At 40.0% G+C, this 27,251-nt stretch overlaps 1 protein-coding gene across 1 annotated transcript; it reads right to left on the bottom strand.

Moving 5' to 3' along the window:
* Nucleotides 1-15,448: 15,448 nt before the first annotated feature.
* Nucleotides 15,449-26,563, bottom strand: LSMEM1 (leucine rich single-pass membrane protein 1). Its single transcript, XM_017535033.2, has 4 exons — nt 24,935-26,563; nt 21,297-21,428; nt 19,453-19,581; nt 15,449-16,695 (listed from the first exon to the last, which is right to left on the bottom strand). Exons 2-4 carry the CDS (start codon nt 21,421-21,423, stop codon nt 16,565-16,567), a joined length of 387 nt encoding a protein of 128 aa, XP_017390522.1. The 5' UTR covers nt 21,424-21,428; nt 24,935-26,563; the 3' UTR covers nt 15,449-16,564.
* Between the last annotated feature and the right edge of the window lie 688 nt (nt 26,564-27,251).

Genomic DNA, 27,251 nt, shown 5'->3' with positions numbered 1-27,251 from the left:
GGTCAATATCCCTGATGAACTTAGATAAAAACTCTCAACAAATACTAGCAAAGTGAATCCATATCAAAAAGATAGATCAAATAAGATTTATCCCAAGGATGCTTAAACATACACAAATAAACAAACATGATACATCACATCAACGAAATGAAAGACAAAAACCATATGATAATCTCAATAGATGCAGAAAAAGCATTTGATAAAACTTAACAACGCTTCATGATAAAGAAAAAAAATCCTCAATAAACAAGGAATAGAAGGAATATATCTCAAAATAATAAAGGCCATAGATGACACACCAACAGCTAACATCATACTCAATGGGGAAAAGCTGAAAACCATTTTCCTAAGCCCTGGAACAAGACAAGGATGCCCATTTTCACCACTGTTATTCAACATAGTACTAGAAGTCCTAGCCACAGCAATCAAGCAAGAGGAAGAGACAAAAGACATCCAAATTAGAAAAGAAAAAGTCAAATTGTCTCTCTTTGCAGATGACATGATCTTATATCTAGAAAAACCTAAAGATACCACCAAAAACTCTTAAATTTGATAAATAAACTCAGTAATGTTGCAGCTACAAAATCAACATACGAATATCAGTAACATTTCCATATACCAGTGATGAAATACCTGAAAAAGAAATCAAGAAGACAAACTCATATACAATAGTTTCCAAAAACATACCTAAACACGCATTTAGTCAAGGAGATAAAAGACCTCTGCAAGGGAAACTACAAACGATGATGAAATAAATTGAAGAGAATACAAATTGAAAGACACCCCGTGCTCATGGATCAGAAAAATTAATATTGTTATAATGTGACAATACTGCCCAAAGCAATTTACAGATACTACTTGACCATAAAAAAGAATGTCTTTTGCAGCAACATGGATGAAACTGAAGGTTATTATGTGAAGTAAAATAATCCAGGCACAGAAAGACAAACTTGCATGTCCTCACTCATTTGTGGGAGCTTTTTAAAAAAGTGGATCTCATGGAGGTAGAGAGTAAAATTATAGATAGCAGAGGCTGCAAAGGGTCTGGGGAATAAGATGAAGAAGAGTTGGTATGGGTACAAACATAGAAAGAATAGTTCTAATGTTCACAATAGAATAGGGTGACTATAGTTAACAACATGTTATATATTTCAACATAGCTAGAAAAGAGGACTTGAAATGTTCTCAACTCATAGAAATGAAGAGGTAAAGGATATGTTAAACATACTGACATAATGATTACACATTCTATGCATGTAACAAAAACACATGTATCCCATTAAAATGTACAAATATTATGTATCAATTTAAAAATCAAAGGATATGGGTACCAAAAAAGTTAAAAATAAATAAGAATTAACCTTACCCAGGGAGAAATCAGGCCTTCGCCCTTGGCTTTGCGAGCTGATCTCTAGGCCTTTGGTAATATCCTACCTCGTAAGAGTGTCTTTGTTTACCTAGGGGCTTTGGGCCACACCAGATAATCTATTATTGTGATTTATGATGGGGACTTTGGGCCATGTGATATCAGTTTAACCTCCAGAGAAGCTAGAGACTAAAGGCAGATTTGCAGCAATCAACTATGTCTACATGATCAAGTCCCAGTCAAAGCTCTGGACACCAAGGCTTAGCTAAGCTTTACTGGGTGGCAAATGATTCCACTGGGTGAGGACAACTGGAAACTCCATGTTTGGAACTCCCCTGGACTCAGACCCATGTGTCCCTTCCTTGGCTGATATTAATCTGTGTCCTTCCACTGTAATAAGCTATAATAGTGAGTATAACAGCTGTAAGCGAGATCTGTAAGTACTTCCAGCAAATTATCAAACCTAAGTGTGCACTTGCCTTCTCCCACCCAGAATCTGCAATTGGTTTCAGCAGTAAGGGTGTTTTTGTGGATTATCTCCTAACTTGACACCCACCCTTGCTAGACCCTACAGTGAACTGGCACACAAGGGTTGATTGACATGACAGTCTAAAGAGAAAAATTCTTAAATTTCTCCTCCACAAAAACTAAGAATAGGGACTATATCATAGTCAGGTTTTTTTAATCCCCAGCACCTGTGACACAGTAGGTGACATACGTGTGTGTGTGTGTGTGTGTGTGTGTGTGTGTGTGTGTGTGTGATGCAGGGTCTCAGTCTGTTGCCCAGGCTGGAGTACAGTGGCACAATCACAGCACAGTGCAGCCTGAAGCTCTCTGGTTCAAGCAATCCTCTCACCTCAGCCTGCTGAGTAACTGGGACCACAGGCGCAGGGCACCACACCCAGCTAATTTTTTATAATTTTTTGTAGAGACAGGGTTTCATCATGTTGCCCAAGCTGGTGTCAAACTCCTGGCCTAAAGCAATCCTCCTGGCTTGGCTTCCCAAAGTGCTGGGACTGCAAGTGTGAGCCACCATGCCTAGCTAATTTCTTTTTGAATTAATCAATTAGTCATATGTCTAGCCAAGACCAAGTGGCAAGTGAAATATGTAATTTGCTATTTGATCAAAAAACTTATAGAAGTATGCAAATTAACACTGTTAGGAAATCAGGAAAAGAAATTTTACCACCGTGAAATTTAACCAAGACAGAACTTGGCTGGGTTCATGCTGGCTGGTCGAATTTGTACTTCCTCATATTACCAGTTTTATATATGAACTGTCACATTAAGCATGTATTCAATAAACAGATTGGAAACTTTAGACCCATATATTCAACTGCCCACTGGACGTTTGCTGTTTGTCTCAGAATTTGCTCAACCTCAGACTGGAATTTATCAACTTCCTCACCCACAAAGTCTGCTTCTTTTCAGTATTCCCCCATCTCGGTGAACAGCACTCTCACCTACCCAGTGGCCCAAGCCAAAGAAAACTGAGAACCATGTGTGACTCCTCCTTCTCCCTCACCCACTCATCTAATTATCACCCACGCCAGTTGAGCCTCTAAATATCTTCTCTTTTCCCAGTCCTACTGCTCCCACAGGTTATCATCATCTGAAAACTGCCTTATAGCTTTCTGCTAACTGACGTGGCTTTCAACTTCCTGTCTGCTGGTCTTTCTGCCTCACCTTTTAGCCCTTCTAATTCTCCACAGTGCCACCAGAGTGATTTTTTTAAAAGCACAAGTATTACTTTGTTGTTTTCTCTTAAAGCCTTTTAATAATTTCCCACTGTCCTGTGGGACCTGCCTCCTACACACCATCGACACCTCCGTGTCCAGCCTGATCAGGCACCACTTCCTCCTCCTACCTTATGCCCCAATTATTATGAACTTCATCACTTCCTCAAAGTCACTGCACTTTATTTCTTAACTCCAGGTTCTTACTAATTCTGTTCTTTCTACCTGAAACACTATTCCCTCCTCTCTGCTCAGCTAATTTCTATACATTTATTAGGTTTGCTGAACGTTCAATTCTTCTGGGAAGTATTCTGTACATATTGGGTTTTCTAAAGATGGCCATTACAGTATCTCTCATTCTGCATGCTCTTTGGAGCTCTGAGCTTCCCATGTAGGGAATCCAACTATTTCAAGGCTGTCATGTTGTGAGAAAATCCAGGTCTCATAGAGAGGTCATATGTGGGTCCTGCCCAGGAGCCAGATATGTGAATGAAGACACATCCCATGATGCCAGCCCCAGGCCATTCAAGTCTTCCTGGATGAGGTCCCAGATAGTTTAGAACAGAAGAACTGCTCCACTAACCACATCCCAAATTCCTGACTCACAAATTCCGTAAGTGTAGTCAATTGGTGGTATTATGCCAGTAACTTCTGGGGAAATGTGTTGCCTAGCACTAGTAACTGGTATGCTTTCCCTTACCACCCAGGCCTGGATTAGACTCCTTTTCTCTGGATTCCCAGAGCATCCTGTACCATTCCCATCCTAAATTTCCACACTGAATTATCATTGCTGCCTTGCTGATCTCTATCCCACACTAACTATGAAGTCTATAAAGGCAGAGACCACATTTGCCTTATGTACCTGTATAATCCCCAGCACTCTGCACAGGGCCTGGCACAAAATAGGCAGTAAATAATAGTTGCCTAGCAAATTACCAGTGACGGAGTACCACAGGAGCATTAGAAAGATTGCCAAAAGCGTTGCCACAACAGGGGAAAGCAGCCCAGAAATGCACCCCAGAGAACGGGTGTATCATCTTCATGTATGAAAGTACCTTGGGTCAGCGTGAGGGTTAACAAGAGCTTAAGCCCAGTTTCACTACAAAACCAGGTTTCAATTTGTGAATTTTTCATGAAAGAAAGACAAGCTGTGTACTGGAAGAAAGACCCAGATAGCAGAAAGGTTACAAGGTCAGAGCTATGGCTCTACATGGCAAATTATACTGTGAGTTTAGACACAAAGGGACTCAAAGAGAGAAACAACGTCTGGCCGACCTTTATCTAAGGCCTAAAATTAAATATTAATCATAGAGCCTGACCCAAATCTATTGAGGCTAGAGCTAAATCCTCTTTTCTACAGAGACCTTTGTGGAGCTCAAAAGATGTAGGGAAAAACGGCCAGGGTGTCACACAGGGCAATGATGAAAGGATCCGGAAGATTCATTTACTGGATGAGGAAAAATTAAAGGAGTTTAGTGTAGGAGTCAAGGTTTTATTCAGAGAAACTAGATGGAAATATAAACACTTTAATTCGTAACTGAAGTAAAAACCTAAAGAACAAGGAATATTATTTAATCTTATTTCCTGCTTAGAACTAGGGCAAATGAATTGAAGCATATTTTATGATATATAAAATAAGTATTGCTAGCAATAAAATCACATTTAAATCAACAAGAAAGGCTGAGCATTGGAATGAAAATGTCCTTAGAAGCAACTAGAAATTCAATAAACTGTTTTGACAATAAAAAATACCTTTTGAGATTTTCCTCTCTTCAGTTCTGAGATTTTTTTTTCCACAAAGGCACTAACATAAAAAGGAAGTTAATAAAAAAAAAAAATCTGACAAATGCAGGTATGACATACTTGCTAGAAGACATTCTATAAGCAGAGAGAACTGGGGTCTCACAGAAGTTCCATACTGATTTTTCTGAATCTGCAAAACTTGTACATAATAAAAAATCCAACAAGTATAAAAGGGTATAAAATACAAACTAAGGTCTTTAAAAGTCTTCTTTTAATGCCCAGTTTTTTCCTGAAAATTAAAAATCCTTGGATTTTTTTCAGCCTACTTGAAGTATATATTAGGAGTGAATTTCTGTGTTTGTGCCAAGAAAAAAAAAATCTGTTTTATCAATGTCTGGTGTTATTATAGTCACTTTCTATCTTAATTCTACTCATAAGTTACTTTTCCTCCTCTCAACATTTTGAGACATGACCATGGCAAAATCCTACCACCTAGTGGAAAAATTCTCCGCTCTTTACTCTAAATCCATTTTAGAATTTAGAATACATTAGCTGTTACATAGATCACTTTTAAAAGTTACTTTTAAGAGAATGAGCTGTTCAAACATCTTTAATCAATTAAAAAATTGTGCAATTTTTAATACCAAAGACTTCAGCAATATTACCATTACCAGAAAGACAGTATAGTTGAACTGCAGAGATCTACTTTCATTGTTAGGACTTTTCCATTCTTATGTTCATTTAGTGTTGAGAACATTAAGATCTAGACACAAGTGGGTGACATCAGAATTGTCCTGTTCATATTAAGCACAATAAATTCATATCCACATCTGTCTATGGCAGTCATTCAGATTGAGAAAAGATATCTTTTCTCTTCCAACAAGTCTGTGAAGCAAGACCCATTATTTTAGTAGATTTTGAGGTTGCGATTTTTTTTTACAAGGAATAAACAACAATTCTGTTCCTTCATAGATATAGATTTTCCAGTGCTTTGTTTAGTTTGATTACCCCATCCCAGGCAATAGTCTTGAAGGCACAAAACCTGCTTCAGAAATTATGGATTGATGCAATAGAGAAGAGAAGGGAAAGAGAGGGAAGTCAGAAAGTCAAACATTATAATAAAATACATAAATAAGCAGCTATGAAGAAGAATTTAATATCATATGCTACAGATCCATAACGTGCTTTTAATTTTTTTTTTTTTTTTTGAGACACCATCTCACTCTGTCACCCAGGCTGGAGTACAGTGGCATGATCTCAGCTCACTGCAACCTCTGCCTCCTGGGTTCAAGTGATTCTTCTGTTTCAGCCTCCTGAGTAGCTAGGACTGCAGGCATGCACTACCATGGCTGGCTAATTTTTATATTTTTAGTAGAAATGGGGTTTCACCATATTGGCCAGACTGGTCTAGAACTCCTGACCTCGTGATCCTCCCACCTCCGCCTCCCAAAGTGCTGGATTACAGGTGTGAGCCACTGCACCTGGCCTTTAATTTCTAATCACTCAGAAGAACTATGGAAAATCACCATATTCATCCATAAAATATCCTTGAGTGCCAAAAGCAGAATCCTGAGCTAAATAAATATCTGATCCAATATGGGTAGACTTTCTTTTCCTAGGTCAAAAATTAAAACCAAAGAATAAGTTGATATGGAACCAAAGAAAATAAAGAAATAGTCAAAAATCAATCAAAAGTCAACTAATGGTAAGTGCTAAAATAATTAGAAGTGAAACTATACATAGGAAGCTGATACTAAATGGATGTAGGAATAGCTTGAAAAAGGAAATGCCAAGTACACTGTCTCAGAAGCCAACCATGAGAAAAGAGTGGGTCTAATTTAGAGCATAACAGCTGCTGGGGGAGTTAGCAAACCATCCACTGATAAGCTGGGTCTCCTAAGATCAAGGCAGCCTAAGCTCTGCCTTCACATCTGTGGCTCCTGGAACACCACACTTCATTTTTAAACATTTTTTTTTTTTTTTTTTTTTTTTTTTTTTGCTGAGGAACAAATGAAAATTGGAATGTATCCAAAGAAAACTAAAATGATCATAGAAGGACAGTCTTTTTTAAAGACAATATAAATGAGTTAAAGGACAACAAATGCAAAGAAGAAAGAATGTAGGAATGAAAGAACGCAACGCACATTCAAATTTCTAACAGAAAGGATGAGAGCAGGCAGACAAAAGAATTAAACCTGGAGTGGTGGCACAGCCCAGTGGCACAATGGCTCACACCTGCAATCCCACCACGTTAGGATGCTGAGGTGGGAGGATCACTTGAGCCTGAGAGTTTGAGACCAGCCTGGGCAACAAAGCAAGACCTCATCCCTACAAAATTTTTTTTTTTAATTAGCCGGGCATGGTGTCACACACCTGTAGTCTCAGCTACTTAGGAGGTTGAGGCAGGAAGATGACTTGAGCCGAGGAAGTCAAGGCTGCGGTGAGCTATGATAGCACCATTTCACTCCAGCCTGGGTGACAGGGCGAGACCCTGTCTCACAAAACAAACAACAAAAAAGAATTAAACCAAGAAACCATAATGCAAAGACGTTCAGGGTCTTGGGCAAAACAAACCAAAAAACCCAAGCCAGTGTAAATTACAGGGAACATAGCTCAACTTTACAAAGGAGAGAGGACCAGCCTGCTGGGTATTTCTTTTTCTAAACTTCATAAGTGAGGAATTGAGCTGAACATTGTTGAAAATGCCAGGAACACACAGACTTTCTTGTCTGCCAATATTATTATAATCTGTCAACTAGGGCAGTTTCTTGGGTTGTTAACCTGTGTAGTTGCAGAGGACAAATGTGCTTGGTTTAACATTCTGCTGTTTCCATCTTGAAATCATTAAGAATTTATAAACATGGGGCCTGCACTACATTTTCATTTTGCACTGGGCCCCACAAATTGCATAGCTAATCCTGCACTAAACTCAGACTGTAAAGAATTCCACCACAGGCCGGGTGCGGTGGCTCACACCTGTAATCCTGGCACTTTGGGAGGCCACGACGGACAGATGACTTGTGGTCAGGAGTTCAAGAGCAGCCTGGCCAACATGGTGAAACTTCATCTCTGCTAAAAATACAAAAATTCAGCTGGGCACAGTGGCTCATGCCTGTAATCCTGGCACTTTGGGAGGCCACGACGGGCAGATGACTTGTGGTCAGGAGTTCAAGAGCAGCCTGGCCAACATGGTGAAACTTCTGTCTCTACTAAAAATATAAAAAATTAGCCAGGCATGGTGGCAGACGCCTATAATTCCAGCTACTGGGGAGGCTGAGGCAGAAGAATAGCTTGAACCCAGTAGACAGAGGTTGCAGTGAGCTGAGATCACACCACTGCACTCTAGCCTGGGCAAAAGAATGAGACTATCTCAAAAGAAAAAAAGAATTGCACCGCTATCATCAAAATGTCTCTTTTCTCCTACATCTGGAAAAAAAAAATTTTTTTGAGTAGAGAGTAAAGCAAGAACAAAGACAGTCTATTCACCTCCTTTTCCTGCAAGAACCCCTTTCTGTCTCACCTGATGACTGAACTCCCCCTCAACATCCTTCTCCAAGACAGCAGCGGCAAGGTCAAGGAGAATGGATCTTGACTGCATGAGCTGCATCGTCAGGGTCCACTAAGCAATAGATTCCTCCACAAAGGTCACTACACATTGAGAAAAACTTTTGCTGGTCAACTGACATCTCTAATCTTTTCAGGTTAAATCACTCTTCTTCATGCAGAATCCACAAGCCACCTTTGAGGAGTAAAGAGATGCATTCGCAAATAAGAGAAAGCCTAGAAAAATCAAAGATTTCTTATCCCCAAGCAATTTTAATAAGGAGGAAATTGTAGGACATATATATATACATATATATATATATGCACATTCCTAAAATCTTTTTTTTACTCACTTATTCAAAAAGGCTTCTGTCTGCCAGGCACTGCTGGACACTAAGGATTCAAGGATGAAAAACAGAGACATGGTCTCTACCTTCATGGTGGGTACAGCCCAGTGGAAGGCTGACTATGAACCAGGAGTTATGCTAAGTGTTTCACAAACATGTGATCTCCTTTCAACACTATAGGGTCAATGTTATCACCCTCATTTTCAGAGAGGAAAGAACTAAGGTTAAGTTTCCTTCCCAGGCCACACAGCTGTTAAGAAGCAGAACCAAGATTCTAATCCAGTTCACCTGACTCCAAAGTTCATTTGGTGCCTGAAAATATTAGGGTAGGACTCCTTCAGGAAGCAAAACCAGAAATATTTTAGAGGATCTGTTTGAGAAGACTGAATACCCACAGGAGAAATGTTGAAATGAAGGGATTAGAAAAAATAGCCCGAACAGAAGGGACACTATGAACAAAGGCATCGTGGAAATAGCATTCTCTAAAGAACCTACAAAGCAGGATTTGAGAACTATTAAAGATTTTTTACTAGGAAGGGTATAGATTTACATTTTTAAGAAGATATTCTAATGGCCTTGTGGAATGAGGACTTGAAAGAGACAAACCCAATGTCTGTGAGACCAGTGGGAAGGCTGTTGTGATCATTTGGACAAAGCGCAATTATGGGCTTAAGTAGAGCACAGATGGCAGGGATAGGGAGGAAGGGATGGATTTGAGAAATGTTTTAGAAGTTGGAAAGGAACAAACTGACTAGATAGGACATGGTCCCAGGTTAGGAATAGGAGATTGAATTAAGGACAAAGGTCATTTCTTAAAACAAGCAGTTTACCTCAATCTGAGTTTTGAGGAAAAGCTAAAAGTTTGTAAGGATGAGGATGAGGATGAGGATTAGGTTGTAAGCAGGTCTGTAGAGATGTCCAGAGAAGCTCTCCGATGGCTCTGTTATTCTCTCTGAAGGTAGGGTGACCAACTGTCCTAGTTTGCATGGAGCTGAGTGCTTTCCTGGGATAGCAGTCAGCTTATTGTCTGCTAAAGGAGATGTCCGCCCTCCCCTGAATCATTCCAGCTCTTATTTTCTGGGCCATAAATTTGGGCACTTAGCCATGTATTCTTTCTTACTTTGCCATTGTGTGGTAACCTTGCCTCCCCACTTAGAGATAAGGTCCATGAGGGATGCATGTCTACATGATGAAAGCGTCTGGAGCTTAATAAATTCCTATTGCGTTACGGGAAGATTCTTCCCAGAAGAGGCCTGAAAATAAGGTTACCTTATGCAGACCTTCCTAAAAGTGGGATCGGAGAGCTCCCTTCTGAGGAAATTCCTCAAATCCAAAAGAACCATCAGCCCCTCACTAGAGCCAGCAGAATATCTCTCCTGGGCCTCAGACCCTGCCCTCCCCCTTCTTTCTGCAAATAAAAAGTTTACCCACTCTCATAAATCCAGAGCTTACCAAGTGCTAGGCATCATTTTGTTCAATCTTCACAGGAACACTGTAAGATAAATATTATTCCCATTTTATTGATGAGCTGACCAAGGCCCAGGAAAGGTAAATAACTTGGCCAAGGTCACGCAACTTGTGAGCAACAGAGCCAGATTCAAAGGCAGGTCCTTCAACTCCAAAGTCCAGTCTTCACCACCGTCTCTGAGGCCTTCTTAGCCTGCTTGGGGCCATGTTTCTCCAGTTGCAGCTCCTACTTGTCCTTTGTCTGATGCCACCATTTGCTCTCCCTTCAGTATCCCACACATACTCTATCTTCTCATTTGCCTTCTTTCTTTCAAAAGGAGCTCCTCTGCTTGAAGTACTCAACTGCCACCAGGTGTCCCTCCTCTCCTATGAGTGAACACCACTGTGCTCGAATTGCAAATCAGAGGCAATGCAGGCCGCCTGGAAACTCTAGTTTGATTCAATTAAACAAATTCACATTATTGAGCGATATACTAATACGCTGGGGATGCCCAGACAAGAGTCAAACAAAGGGTACAACACAAATACATAATCACAAGGCAAAACTTAAGAAGGTCAAACGAAGTTCTAGGCTCAAAAGAAGAGTGAATTGCATCAAGTTGGTGGGAAAACAATTATAAAAGATTTCTTTTGTGACTTCTACCAAGTAATATGGAAAGAACCTGGGTTTTCTAACATCTCTACCAAAGGTTTTCTTTAAAAGGTTCCAGATTCAATGTAAAAGGCTGCCTCATGTCTTTTTCATCAGTGGTTTTCCAAGTCTATAAAAAAACTGTTTTTGAGCCTCTACATAAGTTTACAGTAATTCAGAAGTTGACCCTGACTTATGAATATTAAAGAAATTTGCTAGGTTTGGGAAGGGGACACAGAGAAGAATTCTAATTTAGTCTGATTCTGGCAATGTTGAAAATCATTTTCGGGAATGACAAATTAGACATTTTTAGCATTGGAGAAGCCATAATTGAATTATTAACTGGTTTTCAATTGTTTGGTCTGCCCCATTTGTTCATTAAACAATAAATGCTCTGTGGCAGTGGCACTCTGCATTCAGAAAGAATGTTCCTAATGGAATAAGCTTGTTACAGCTCATTTCTTTGGGGAGCCATGCATGAAAAATGAATCAAGTTTCAAAATTTAAAAGGGAACAGATGAGGCCAAGAAATGAAGAAGAATTAAGATCATGACTTTCTAAATTCAGGTCTGTATTTCTCACAGATCATTCGTTCTTTATCTATTTGGGAAGACATGAAATATCTCATGCCTGTCTCCATCTGAGAAAACTTCAAACACTGCCACCTTGCAGGTGGGCTCTATATTTCATGCCATGGCTGCTTTCTCTGTTCTTATCCGCCTTCACATCCTACTCCCCACATTGCTGGTCAAAAAGAAAATGTCTTCAGAAGAATCCCCAGCTATGTTATTGGCAATACCAATCTTGAAGGGGAAAAAAAGAGTAAAAGAATAAACAGTAGTAAATGCTTCCTTGAATTTCTTTCTGACCAACTATGTGACATTTTTTGATTTTCCTTAAGTGGTGAGGGAAATTCAAGGATGACACAAGTTTTCTCCAAATTGACTCTTTTGCAAAGGCAGAAAACTCAGCTAAACTTAAAACACATTTTATTCTTTGCCATTTTAGGAGTTGCACTATGCTACATAACAGCCTGTCTCTGCTCACTTTAACGCTTGGTTTTGCTCCTCAGCTCCTGAGGAATAAATCAATCACCTGTCTCAGCTCATGGTGCATGACTGTCATTGATTTCAACTGACTATTGAATATTTTAATAATGGTTGATTACATTTTTATCCTCCTAAATCTGAAGAGTAGAGTTGTTTCTAAGTCATGAATACAGTTAGATCAAATAAGGAACATCTGACCATCCCCAGAAAGGAATGTCCATCTTCTCCTATCACAGGTCGAGAAAATGTCTTCAGAAGATGACTCAAGACAGAAAGCTCCCACTCAAAATGACAGGACTTGGTGGATCCTGATGTAATTGATGTGGGTAGGATCAGGTGGGGGTGAGTCTAATGTGTAGCCACTCCCTTAGGCAAAGCCCCAAGCAGCACCACTTTTCTCAACAAGATCTTCTCGGGCTCTCTTGAGGCAGTACGTGGAGCCAGCCCCTTGTCTGGGCTCTCCTCAGGTTTTTCGCCCTTCAGGGTTCCCAGGTGCTTGCTCACACCTGCTATCAAAACAGCCCTCAACAGCTCCATAAACTGGATCCTAAGCTCCATGCAGTTGAGGAGGTCAAGACATGTGCGACCAGAGGTACAGGAATGGGATGGAAATAAAGAGAAAATAAAAATGGGTGAGGGAAGAAGTGACACAGGAATGTTCTTCTGAACACATTTGGGGGTTCTTGGACAAGAGATTACTAGTGATGCCTAAACATTCAAAATAATATCTACAGAATGGCCTCACTCTTTAATATACAATTTAAGTTCATTTAATTTTTTAGTGTCTTATAAACAACACAGAGGCTGAAGGGCTTTTTGTCAGCTCCCCTATTCTCACCAGCAGCAACACCCTCCCATGATACAGAAGAAAATGCTGAAAGTCAGGGGAATTAAGCAGCATGATCAAAGCCACACTGTTACTCGTGCATAGAACCAGAATCAGAATCCAAGCTTGCTCCAAATCCATTATTTGTCCAGCCACCCAAACTAAGCACCAGAATCATCACAGCAGCATTTCATAACAGGAATTCCTAAGTCCCACCCCACACCTGCTAAGTCAGAATAGCCGAGGCCACAGTCCAAGAATCAGGGTTTTTCCAGCCTCTTAGGTGATCCTAGGATGGGCACACTGAGGAATCGCTATTTCTGATTCATGATTACAGATCATTACTGATTGCCTGTACATGGCTTATTTGCACGACCAGATCAGAAGCCTCTTTGAAGGGACCATGGCTTTGGCGCCTCTGAGACCCTTCGTAGCGTCCAGCACAGGGCAGCACAGCATGGTCCCACTGCTGAGCATAGTGTATATGCCTAGTACCTATTTATTAAATGGAATTTTGTTCTGCCTTTTTCTCACTGCTTTTAAAAAATCATTTTCATCCTCATAAAAAGTAGAATTATATTTCAGTACTGTTTTCCCTAAGTAAGCAAACATGTATTGAGAAGTTTTCATCTTCACCAAATAAGCGGCAGCACAGATTCTATTAAGAACATTTTTATTTTTCCTTAAAAAATATATACTTCCTGACTCTGTGGAACAATGGTTCACAGTTCTAAGGCTCTTGGGGGCAAACTCATTCACAGAGGCGATAGATTACCAGTCTTTTCTGATGATCGATCTCTTTTGCTTATCCTTCTCTCCTGAATATAAATAGGGTCATTATGTTAAGCTGAAATAAAATTATTTTCATGCCCTGACTCAAGGAGAACTTGTTTCCATTAAAATTTTCTTTCTAAGCAATAAAAATTGGTTATAACATGATGGTTTGCAAAATATATTCCAAGATACCTCAGTTAGTCCAAATGGCATGCACACCGAGATTCTTCCCTTTTCCCCAGGCTATTGTTACCAAGAACAAAACAGTTGTTTTGTGTTATTTTCATATCTCCTTGTTGCTTTGCTCTTGGTTTGGAGATTGGTGCTCATTGACAGAGTCCTGGCCAGATGACCCTGGTCTATTCCTGAGTGATAAGTACCCTGTACCCTTAAGTTGCAGCTCAGTGGCCTTACTAGAAGCCAGGCCCTCCTAGTTCCAGGTAGCCCCAAGCCCCAACAGCCTCCAGGTATCACAGCAGTGCGTGGTATGCAAGACTGGGCCAGGCCCGCCTATAGGTAGTTACCAAGACAGAACAATTTACGGGGCTACAGGAAAGTTCTTCCAGGGTCCTCATGGCAGAATACTAAGTACATGGCGTTGGACCTGGAGTCAGAAGACATGTGTGATCCTATCATAATGGCTGGCAACATCAGGAAGGGCACACAGATAAAGTCTGTTACTAGAACAATCATCTCTCTCTCAGACTCTTGTGAACACCACCAAAGTCCAAAGAATGGTGCAAAACTGTCTTTTCTTTTCCTATCAATAAGTGTCTTGGTTTAGCTGTCCCTTCTATTCCTTTTGCTCCTCCTGGGCCTTACCTTTAGTGTCCCACTCCCTCCTCCCAGTGCACCCTGTGGGTCAAGCCCTTAGCCCAGGGCAGACAGGTTCCTGGCTCCATTGCAGGTAGGTGAATGTGGATCCCTATGTTCTTCAGACTAGATCACTTGGAAAACAACAAACCCTCCTGCTTATACTGATCTCTTCTTACACGGTAAATTAACAAGTTATTTTGCTAAAAGACTCTCATCCCCTCAACCTTGATCAGAAGAGATCAGAGTGGTTATCATCTTAAACCGTGCCACAGAGAAAATGTTTGGCCCTTAGCCCCACCAATAGGGGTTTAAGTGTAGCTGAGTATTTCCACTATGCCACACCTACTACTTTTAACAATAATAATTATTATAATAACAATTAACATTTATTGAGTACTTGGTTTTTGATACCCTTTTAAGTCCTTTATAACGTTTTTAAGCCTTATAGCAATACTAGGAAATAGATTTTCTAATTATTCAATTTTACTGAAAACAAAAAATTAAAGAAGCTAATTTCTCCAAATTCACAGTATGTGGTGGCACCAGAATTCACACCAGGATGTTGGTCCCCAAGCCCATGTTCTTAACCGCTGTATTTGACTACCATCAGATTATCTGTAGACAGCCAATGCTTTTTAAACACATTCAATGGAAGATGTTAATTTGTGAATCCAATATCTAATACCAGGAGTTGTGGTGACTGAAGTTTCCCAGGCTGTGAGGATCAGAGGCATCACCATACCTTTGTCTGTGCAATACAGGCAGGACAGTACAGATCAAAAACACTGGATCCAAAAAGATGAATCAAATGACTTATCAGACACTATTTTATGTTGTAAAAACCATACATTTCTGAGGATGAAATGTATCCACTGTTTAGATAGAAAAGAGAGGAAAGTACAATAAGAGCAAACAGAAAGGAAAGAAAACCGGTGGTTTTTTTAAGAGTTGTTACATCAGATCATCAGTTTCTGAAACAACCTTACAACAAATCATGATGACAAATGATTTTTGCCATACCCTACCAACAGGTCAAAAACGGTTGTCCAGTAATTGCAAATTTCAGATTTTAACAATGTTCTGCACGATATGTAACAATTAAAAAAAAGTCAAAAAAGAGTTCAGTACAAATAGTTTTTGAGTGCAAAAATGGATAAGCAAAATGTATTGTGTTTATTTCATTAACTATTTAGTGTTATAAAGTGAATGTTTAATATCCTAGTAAACCCAAATGTTTTTGATCAAGCCAAAATGATAGAATCACAATACATTCTTCAATTGACTGGTAGAATATATTTATATTAAAATATTTTCTAAGACTCATATGCTTTTCAAACTCATTTATTTCACACTGCATCTTATTTCATATGCTGTGTACCTTACTTTCATTCCTGAAGTTAATACAGGTTCCAAATATTCTAACTACATAATTTCCTAGTGTAGTTTAGCAAAGGCCACAAATCTATCAGATTTCTTCCAAATCAATCTGCAGGGTACCAAAGGGGTTTTTTCATGAGAAACAAGGTAAACAAAGCTTATGTAATTATATGCAACTATCCCTCTCCTTTCTTTATCATGCACACTTATGTAAGCTCCTCTAGAGGAGAGTGATTTGCACAGAGTAGGAACCTAATAAACATTAAATTAATTAGGCTTTCCCTTTTGACCCCAACCCCACATAACTACTGCTCATGTTTTCACCAGCAAACACTAGACAGCAACTAGCTTTGAGGCCCACCCATCGCTGTCCCTGGGAAAATAGTCAAAGTCTAATCACCTAAGCAGAATCCCTTGTATTGAAAAGAGTAATCACCTGGTTCCCTTCAACATATAAAACTCAATGAATTTCTCAGGCTCTCCCAGGCATCTGTAAAGGCGCATGAGGTGTCATGAACCTCATTGACAAAGTGAATTTGTTCTGGTAGCAAAGCTCCTTCTGTAAGAAGTTGTACGTACATAGTCAAGTTCTCTTGCTTTCTGTTGGTTCTCCTCCCTACTAGCCACCCACCAAAAACCCAATTCAAGTTGAAGTGCCCTACCATGAAATGGGGCTGAGACAAGTTCACCCCTTTCTAGTTGCTATTCCCACACCCACTTGCTTTAGAGTTTCTCCCACCCTGCTGCAGAAAGAGGGCCCCAGAGCTGGGGTCCCTGACCAGATTATCTGTTGCCTGAAGAAGTGCACTTTCTCAGTTCCTAACCCTGTACACTCCTAGGAAAGTAAGAAGCTCAAGGTGTTAGCAGCTGCTCTCAGAAAATAATTTCTCTAGTTTTGTTCAGAGTCCAGCTGGTTGAGTCGCTTTATGATCATGTTGTTCATTCTCTTAAGATCATCTATGTCTTTTCCTTCAGCTGTTAGTCTTCTGGACACATCATCCATCTTGTTTCCAGTTTGAACTTCAAAATAGAAAACAGACTGTGTTACATTGGTTTCCACTGTGTGCCAATGAAATTCATCAGAGCCCCATGTTGGTGCTCAGCTGATGCTGAGTGATACTCTTGGCAAAACCCCTGTTCCCATATCCATGCATCCCAGAAGCCCAGGAAAGAAACTGGTGAAGACTGAAGTTGCCTTCCATTGAATTGTTTTTACAACCTCTTGGTGCCAGCCTAGACTACCTTTGGCAACTTCACACCAATTATGACTAAGAAGGACCTCGCTGTGAGTGACCAAAAGAAACTGTCAGCATGTTTGATTATTCTCCCAGATGTGATTGCTATGTTGCTTTATTTTGAGACCCATTCTCAGAAAAAGGTTTTTGTTCCTCATTTGAGAAATTATATTCTTTGGGTTCTAGCCTATTTTGACATAAGTCTGCTGGTTCTGAATTACCAGTCCAAAATGAATGTGTAATATTCCCCCTCAGACCATGCATGAGAATGAAAGAAAAATATTTTCCAAATACACAGGACTTTTGGCAATAAGATACAGAATGGAACACTTTTGAGGTGTGATTATCAGAGTTAAATTTTCTAAGATGGCTAGAGGAAGGATTTAAGATAATAAACTTGATGTATCTAACACAAAGTAATTGCCCAATAAAAAACACTCTTCTTTATTCACCTCATCTTTCCGTTTCTCACTTAATATGACTTTGTCCTCAATAAAAAACACTCAAGGCAAATATAAAACAAATCCTATTTATACAAGTGGAATATAATAATGTTGATAAAGTGCATAGTCTTTGACATCAAGTAGAGTGTCCTTGAGCCCCAATTTGGTACTTATTAACAACATGACCTTGGGCACATTAATAGAGTTCTGTAAGCCTCAGTTTCACCATTGGTAAAACCAAAATAATAATGGATTTGGCTGAGCACAGTGGCTCATGCCTGTAATCCCAGCACTTTGGGAGGCCAAAACGGGCAGATCACCTGAGGTCAGAAGTTCAAGACCAGCCTAGCCAACATGGTGAAACCCTGTCTCTACTAAAAATACAAAAATTAGTTGGGCATGGTGGTGCACACCTGTAGTCCCAGATACTTGGGAGGCTGAGGCAGGAGAATCACCGGGAGGTGGTGGTTGCAGTGAGCCGAGATTGGGCCACTGCACTCCAGCCTGGGCAACAGAGTGAGATTCCATCTTAAATAACAACAATAATAATGGACTATACACTACAGAGTTGTTATGAGATTGTGAGCAAAGAGGCATCAAGGGCTTAGCACAGTGTCTGGAACAGAGTAACGACTCCGTATCTAGCATTTGGTATTATTTCCCTCAATCTTGCTATTTATCATCTCACAGAAAAGAGAATTTAGTCGGGGGGTGGTGTTTACATGTCTGTAGACACACCTAAAGTTTCCTAATAGTTTAACTCGGTCATTACCCCCAGGCAGGTGTGGCAGAATGACATGCCAAGCATTAATTTATGTTGGAATAACGTAACGGTTCAGAATACTAGCCCATGTGCTCTTTCTGGTTCAGTTGCCAAGCCTCACCTAATTGATAATCAGATGCAAGTTTGCAACTACTGTAAAAACAGTTCACATGTTAGCTTCTAAATGCAGAAGGGCATCAGCCAGGAGCAAGAGAAGCAATTAAACCCACTCCTCCCTCCCAGTCCCAACCCTTTTCTCCTCTTCAAGCTGCAAGGAGGGAGGAGTCCTTGGGGGGAAGAAACAGGATTAGAAGCAGTGAAAGTGTCATGCACTCTGCCCACCTGTCTCCTCTTATCATCATCACCTCTGACTCCTCTAATCCTGAATGAAATTAAATTAGAGACCTTCCAAAGGCTACAAAGCACTCAAGGGTGAAAGAAATGACAGGGCAGTGCACCCAGGCAAAAAGGTGTCAAAAATGACACCCTCCCTTAGGCCCCTCCTGCTCTTAAATCATCTGGAAGAGAATCCAAATAGTTTCAGATGAGAGAGGAAACTGGTGGGCTCCGTGGGAGGAGGCAGTGCTCAGAACGGGGTGGGGGGAGGGGGGAATGGGGACAGCACCACAGGTGGACAGCACCCTTCCCACATCCAAGGCAGAGAGGAGGGTAGCACTGGAGGCTCGAAGGATCTCTTGACTGAGAAGCTGTGGTGGGGAAGCCTGAGTCGCCACTCAAGGTCACAACATGCATGGCCCAGACCAGGAGCAGACAGAGCAGGTTGTAGTAGGAGCAGGTTGCCTGGACAGGATCAAATTGGAAGCAAGCAACCTTTCTACATCTCCAACACCGTCTCTGGGGCCTTGCACAAGCCCGCAAGTGCTTCTAATTGACGTGAAGGATGATAGGCAAGTGAGAAAACCTGGGAGTGAGTTCAGTTCGAAACCTCAATGTGGCTATGTGTTATAGATCTGAATTTAATGGAGACATCTAGGCACTGGATAAAGAAAACCTAGAATCAACTAGAATAAGATGTCTTCCATTGGGCAGCTAGAGGCTCCAAGTGAGAAATTAAAGTGCTATAGAAATATTTAACATACATACTCATGGACTTCTGGCACTGTGGGCTTCTGCAGTGAGTTTGTACCCAAGGGACCCTATCCTCAGCCAGGGGGTTCACACAAGGCATTCCTTCTTCCTCTTTCAGTGTAAACACTGATCACCAGAAAGCATTGACGAGAGGGTGCAAGCTTTCCAGGGGCAAAGTTAAACAACCAGCTGTGAATAAATGCATACAAGTAATAATAATAATTAAAAAACCTGTGGTGGTACTTACTTATTAGAAATATCACGAAAAAAACCAGTGCCAGGCTGACAATCAGCACAATTAGCAGCCCCACAAAAAACAGACTCCGGCTTCCATTTCCTGAGTTTGTGCCAAGGACAGGGATTTTATCCTCTAGAGCTAATACAAAACAAACAAAAAACAAGGACAAAAACTCCTCAGCACACAGCTTGTCAGCAGAACTGAACAGTGCCCCACTGTTAGACCACGAGTAATGCATACACCCACTTTCCCTCTGACAAGCCTAGAAAGTGACTTCTGTTTTAGGAATGTCTTTGGGAAGAGCGAAATTTGTGAATTATTTACCTTCTTCTTTATTGGTATTCAAGGAATAAGCAGGGTTAACCTATCTCCTTAGACCTATTTGGAAAGTTCTTTGAAGACTGTCTTAACACTGAAGTAGCAGGACACAGATTTTGGGGTGGGGGGGGGAGAGAATATAGAATTTAAAGGGTAAGAGTGATAGAAGTTGTTTTACCCTTTCCCAAAGTAACCCCGGAGTAAAACAGAGCTGGCTGTGCGACACCTATGCTGGGTGGAAGATTCAACTGAAAGTTCTGGACTATCTCTCTGGTAACTTCTTTTATTATAGGAATGATCAGTTAAGCCTACATCCCTTTAAACAGAAATGGCTCTGACATCTTTTGGTTTCTTAAAGCTGTCTTCTGGGTGGGAATGCTCTGGAAGCAAGGTTCTTTTAAATGTTGTGCAGTTGAACTGAGAATGCAGCTGGGTTTAATTAACAGCTTGGTTCACTCAAACCGTGAATTGTCCGCATTTAATCACCATTTTGTAAGGTCTAGTGGCCTAATAACACCCAGATTAAATTGAATAAGCAACACAGAAACCTGGGGTAGTGGAGATCATTAGATTACTTTTTGTATCCTGCATTGAATTGGTCCCACTCATGGTGCCACTTGATTACAGACAGATGGGTGGTTTATCATGCCTTGTAAGTACGTCCTATGTCATACCCTTCAGCCACTTTTGCTTCCTAATCAAAGCAACAGCATAGGCTGACACCCAAGCTTCTACTGTAGTTGAGACTGACTGCAATAAAAACAGATGAAAATTTGAACTTATTAAAATGAAGAAAAAAAGAAGGAACTTAGGACTTAGACAGCAAATGATAGATATAAAATTGCGACAATCAGTTTAGAGTGCATATGAAACAAATGGCGAGTGGGTAATTAACGCCAGTGTTTGAATGTAACCGTTTAAGCTAGAAACGATGGTGCTCAGAGTGGTCGATAGAGCTCATTTATAATACTTAGGAGGCAAAATACACATTTAGTATTTAGCAGGTTTTATTTTGTTTCCCCCACCCTCTTTTCCTAACCCCTAACTGCATGATTTGTAACTTGTAAGTAGAAAATGAAGTTGATTTTTTTGCCCAACAGAATATTAATGTTTTTTTAAAAAACTGGGTGAATGCGTTGAGCATTCTCGCAGCAATCTGCTATAAAACAACACTCCTGTGGGAAGTGGTCCCCATCGATAACCTAGCCATGGCCACTAGGAGAAGGATGAACAAGCCTCCAGGAGTCCAGCTCTGCAAGGCTCCACTCCTTTCCCGGGACAGAAGCAGCACAGGATCTCAGAATATTTGAAGACAAGAGTTCAAATCTTTTGTAAGAGCCAAGAAAGCCCATAATCCTGTCAAATATTCAGAAAACAAAAGCAAAAATTGCCTAACAACAAATAACATTTCCAGTGCCAACCTCTTCCTAATGTCCGCTCAGTCCCCACCACACCCACACATCCAGTCAGCAGTGGCTATTTTTAGGTAGCCTAGAAGCTAGGAAGGGCCGCCCCACCTTCCCCAGCACACATACGGAACAGATGCTGTGATCCGGCTGGACAGAGGTTTAGTTTGTTTAAGTCATTTATGGAATCCACCACATAAAGCTTTCCATCTTCCTGAATGCCACAAGAGCCAGTGTCCTGGGAAGAATGAGTCATTGTCCCTGGAAGAAAACACTGATGTTAAAAACAAAAGGTTGGGCTTGTAAACTCAACTTCACAAGAATCACAGCCAGCAGGAAGCCAGACAGGCCTATGAAGAACCACCCACAAATACTAGTTTCAACTAAGGTTCTAGAGAACTTTGTTTATCCAGGAGAAAATATTTCCTTTTGTGGACCACTTTGTAATTGTTCTTTTTGCTTTGCTTGCCAGGAAGCTCACAGTCAAATGTGTGGCCCAATTTTAAGAATTATGTATCTGTGTATACCCTGCTTATCTGCAAACGCTCTTTTCTCCTCCTCAGATTTCTCAGCTCTGCCTTTATCTTCTCTGGATCTGTTTTAATTTTGTAACTGATTTTTTAATTTTTCTCTTTTATTACATTGTTCATATTCTGGTGAGATGCCTCAAATCCTTTGTGCAAGAAGACTAAGTATAAATACATAGACAAAATTAAGCTAGTCAGCCAGTGGCCATAAAACATTCTGAAAGAAGAGAATATTGCCATGAACCGCTCTAATTGCAGGAGGCTTTAATAGAAAATTACAGTTTTTATAGCCTCCCTCCTATGGCATATAAGTCCTTACTTCACACATTACCTTTAGCCATTAGATACTGAGTGTGAGTCCCCAAGACAACAATTTTAGCAAACTTAGATGCTATAGAGAGGAATCCTGCTAGACTTCAGGACCTCTGAGATCTCTTCCACCTGGATTTCCCTTAGACTGCAGTCATTTATGTAATAAATAGCTTGAGGCTTATTAAATATTAAAGGAAATATTCTCTAATGACAGCACAACTGTAAGCAACACTGAAAAGACTGAAGAGATTAAAAAGTTTTCTAACCCATAAATTAAGGGTTAGAAAAAGGGGGTAGGTTAGAGAAAGATGTATCTCCAGCGCAACAGAGAACTTGTGGCCATTTAATTGAAAAGGTTCTAGAAAGACAAATTTTAATTACTATAAAAGCTTTTCCTTTCATGGTTATTGAGTCTAATCATGGTAGGGGACTTCTGGATCTAGAAAGGGTGCTGGATGTGCTCTAGTCTAGCCCCATTCTTTCCACAAATGATGAAATGGAAACTCGGCTAGGTAGATGCTCAGGATCACACATCTGCCTGGTAGCAGAGCTGGAATTGGGCCTTTGGCTCAGCATTCACTGAGTCTTGCTTTGTGCCACTTTCCTTTTCTATACCCCTTCCTAATCCTCCCTCAAGACTCAGCTCAAATATCACTTCCCCTAAGAAGAGAGAACCAACCTGTCTTTCCTTGGTGCCTTTGCTGGATTCTGTACATTCTTCTATCAGAACACCTATAGTATTTTATTGCATTTATTTCCTTCCACCTTTGATTTACCCAATAGACTGAAAACTCCTTAGGGTAGGGACCAATCCAATTCTTCAAACACCCAGTGCCAGGTTTAGAAGTTGGTGACTTCTGTTAAGATGGAACACCTGAAATGTTTATTCAGGATTTAAATCTTACTATTTTCAAAAGAATTAGAGGCAGCTAATCATAAGTACATGAACAGAAATAAGACTGAGGATAAAAATTCTCATGTGATGGCTATCTGGATTCTAGTAAAGTCAATGCAGCAAATACCGTGCCTGCGCATATTTGGCAGCAAACTGTTTACTTCCTGTTATTGCAAAAATTTCCTTTAAAACTAAACTACAAAATGAAGAGAAATATAGAGTTGGAAGAAACCAAATTCAGAAAAAAAAAAAGGTATACATCTAAATAAGATATGGTGGAAAAAAGTATCAGACATTTACTGAGCAACTTAAACTGTACTCTAAAATATTTTTTTAAAAAGAGAAATTTCCCAGTAATACCTAAAACTACTAGTACTTGTGAAAAATGTGCTACCAGATCCTAGCTAAGAAAGAGAGCTCAAAAATTCATGACTAAAATTATTTTTTAGAGTTAAAACTAAAAAAGTGTGTTTCACTTATCCTGAACGTTTAATTAACAAGAACACACAATTCCCTGAGTTTTCAGATAAGATACTACTGTAGCACTTTGTGGATATTACTGATTTCCAAATATACTGCATAAAGCATTCTTAAGGAAATGACTTGATATGACAATTTAAAAAAAATGAAAAAGCTGCAGCAAATAGAGTAAAAGGGACTTAGAGGTCGGTCAGATCTTAACCTTTTGCAGTTAAAACCAAGGCCCCAAAATATTGACTAATACATAGTCACAGATTTTAGAACAATTCGTTTAGATATGTTTTGTATTTTACCATCTGTTTATACTAATATTTTACCAAACATGAATATTTAACCAGGAATAAAAGTTTTATGTGTCACATCACAGGACCATTGTCCCACACACAGCTTCTATTTTAGGCGTGGTAACTGAAGCATGGTTCAGTTTTGGATCTCTGACTTAATAGCCTTGAGCCTTAGCTTCCCCTTCAGGAATGTATCTACTGTTGCTTAAATTTCATGCTGAGGCTTCATCAATGTTTACAAAATGGAGACCTAGCTAGAAAATCACAGCCACAAAAACTGACTTTAAGAGTACAGCTAATAACATCTCCAAATTACTGGCCTTGCTATCTGCTCAAAAGGTGACTCCAAAAGAACTAAGACAACAACCTAGTGAGCCATGACATGTTCTGAAAGAAAATGTCTTCTTTAGAACGAAGTCACAATGTAACTAGATGCTATTCCAATTTTTTTTAAATAAACTGCAACATGCCAATGGAAAAACAAAGAAGTAGCAGAGAAAACAGTTGGCTGCTGTTCCAGGACTCCAAGAGCCTACAAATGACTTGTAAATGACTCATGAGTCTGCTGGTAAATGGATACAAGATCACATGGCCCTAAAACCAGGCCCCACAGCTGTTTGACACCCCATAGTTGCTATCTTTGGCATCTCAAAATGAGGGCATCTAGGAACAACCAGCAAGGCTGGAGAAGCCAATGTTACCAGCAGTTCTTCATCACACCAACTTGACCCTCCTTTTCAACTCCAGTGTAAAAATTTACTTATTCACCAAGATTGGCTAAAGCAGCATCGCTTTCACAGAACTCTTATACCTTGAGTGGAAACATGTAAGTAATTTCATTTTCCTCTGGTTTAGATCACTGCTAACAGCTGGTTCTTTTTGTCATTTAAAAATTCTTTAACTATTTACAAATAAATATGCTGATAAATAGTCTATGAAAAATTGCCTTGTGCTTTATTTTTTTCCCATGGGTGCTTGGTATCAAACCATAGAAATAACCCACACCAGTATTGCTTGCCACGAAATTGGAATTGTTATAATAGGGCTTAATTCAAAGCTAATAAGCAGCTCTATGGAGTGAGTCATGGTAATTTGTTCTTTAATTTCATTTCCGAGTCAATGCCTCTTCACATTCAGGAAGTAGTTTTTAAAATCAAGTCTAAATCATTTCTATCAAAAATGAAAAACACAGAGCTCATGCAACAAAAACTTCCCAACTCAACAATCATAATTCAGTCTCAGTAGAGTAATAGCATGCAAATTACTTACAAAAATGTGAGCTTTGACTGCTAGGTTACCAGAAAACAAACAAACAAACAAACAAAAAAAACGAATTGTTCAGAAGTGACTACAACAGAACTTTTCTACAAATTCTGTAGTTCTTTCTTTGCCTTTCTTCAGCATACGGGTGCTCCTATGAGGCCCATAAGCCCCAGCATGAAACTGTTGGTCTATATTTAGTGTTAATTTAGCCAAGCAGTGTAAGATTCCAAATCCTGACTTTTTTCATAATGTCTAAGGTTTTCAGTAAATATATTACTAAAACTATGCTTTAAAAAGAAAAAAATACCATGCCCTGATTTAGTTGGTAAGTGATGAGGCTTTTATTGGACTGAAGTTACTGCCCTTATTTGGCTGAAGCAACTGTGTAAGCTGACACCATATTTCCAGCATTCCTGCCATGGTATGCTCTCATATATAAATGTCCTGTAGCAGGCAGGAGCTGCCACTATGAAGACTAACTTGCAAACACTCCAGACTAACCAGAGAACTGCAATAAACAAGGACAGAATATGGTTATGACATGACAAACAAGGAAGACGGCAGGTCAGATGCCTAGTGTGTCCAGTAGCTACAAAAAGTGATTGCGAGTGGGAGAGCTCGTGACTACAGACCCACTGCAGATGAAGGAAGCACTCCATCTCATCAGCTGCCTTTCCTTTACAAAGGCTTTATTCTGTGAGTGTTTGTACATCCTCCTTTCTCAGGAAAATCGGCCATTTATGTGGTTCCCTCACATACATGCCAAGGAGCTTCTGCCCTCTGCTGTACATAAAAGATGCTACAGTGATGAGACCAACTATCCAAGCAGGATACTAACAGTGAGGTTGTAAACAGTTGTGCAATCCAATATCCTCACTTCCATTGCCATGGCTTGATGAACAGTATTCCATCTTTGAAACATTTTTCATGTCAGTGAGAAGATATGTGCTCCACAAAATTTTTTTTGAGATGGAGTCTTGCTTTGTCATCCAGGCTGGAGCGCAGTGGTGTGATCCCAGCATTACAGTGGTGTGACAGTGTGTGGCAGTGGTGTGACCTCTGCCTCCCAATTCTCCTGCCTCAGCCTCCCAAGTCGCTGGCATTGCAGCCATGTGCCAACATGGCTGGTTAATTTTTGCATTTTTAGTAGAGACAGGGTTTCACCATGTTGGTCAGGCTAGTCTCAAACTCCTGACCTTAAGTGATCCACCCACCTTAGCCTCCCGAAGTGCTGGGATTACAGGCATGAGCCATTGCACCCGGCCCCAAATTTTCTTTATACCTATGTCCCATATGGACCTCATTCTGCTTTGGGGGAAGGCGAATGTCACTTTTTTTTTCTTCATGCTACCTAGTGTAAGAGAGGAAGACAATATAACTAGAGAATAGTAACTTTTATCAGAAACGAATTATATATTAAAAATTTATGCCAAATTTTTCTGAATAATTAAAGTGTTCGTGTTAGCTATTATACTGTTTTTAAGTAATCTCCCAACTACCTGATCTGCTGTAAGCCATCTATCCTTCGAAGATGTAATAGAAGTAGCTGCCTCGTTTTTGGGCATTTACTATTTTTCTTCTCTCCTGTAATCTTCTAACTTTGTGAAATATTAGCCTTTCCTGAAAGAGGAAGAAAAGAGAATTTTCTTTAGAAAAAAGAAAATTTTAGGAGACTAAAGAATTTAATTGTTAAGGGATACACTGATTGTAAGTGGCAGAGATGAGATTTAAACCCAAACCTCACATTAAAGTCTGAATTCAACTATATACCAATGAGGGGGATAAGAATGCCTTTACACCAGTTAAGATTTCTGGAGAACCACTTAAGAACAAAGCAAGACAACTTACTTCATTTTAACTAAAACGTACCTGCATGGCCACCTTTAAGAAGAGTTTTGGGATCAGGCACAGTGGCTTATGCCTATAATCCCAGCACTTTGGGAGGCTGAGGCAGGCGGATCACCTGAGGTCAGGAGTTTGAGACCAGCCTGACCAACATGAAGAAACTCTGTCTCTACTAAAAATGCAAAATAAGTCAGGCGTGATGGCACATACCTGTTAATCCCAGCTACTCGAAAGGCTGAGGCAGGAGAATCGCTTGAACCCGGAAGCTGGAGGTTGTGGCGAACCAAGATCCCACCATTGTACCCCAGCTTGGACAACAAGAGCATAACTCCATCTCAAAACAAAAAGAGTTTTGGGACACAAAAAGAAATATTCTCACATGAAGTGTCTGATCTAGGGACATTCTCAAGTATTTCTGGCTTTTTCTTTCATGTATTACATCTCAGGGTATCTAAATTCACTCTCAGGAAATTCAGTA

The sequence above is a fragment of the Cebus imitator genome, unplaced genomic scaffold (assembly GCF_001604975.1).
Source record: "Cebus imitator isolate Cc_AM_T3 unplaced genomic scaffold, Cebus_imitator-1.0 Scaffold90, whole genome shotgun sequence".
Taxonomy (NCBI): domain Eukaryota; kingdom Metazoa; phylum Chordata; class Mammalia; order Primates; family Cebidae; genus Cebus; species Cebus imitator.
Note: the sequence above shows the minus strand (reverse complement) of the source record. Positions and strands in the feature narration are given on the sequence as shown.

Bases quoted from the DNA above. Each gene is read 5' to 3' on its own strand.
- LSMEM1 (XM_017535033.2), bottom strand. From the start codon at position 21,423: ATGACTCATTCTTCCCAGGACACTGGCTCTTGTGGCATTCAGGAAGAT. The intron at 19,582-21,296 runs GTATGTGTGCTG...GTTTTGTATTAG, and splicing joins CGGATCACAGCATCTGTTCC to CTCTAGAGGATAAAATCCCT. The intron at 16,696-19,452 runs GTAAGTACCACC...TCTATTTTGAAG, and splicing joins TTTCGTGATATTTCTAATAA to TTCAAACTGGAAACAAGATG.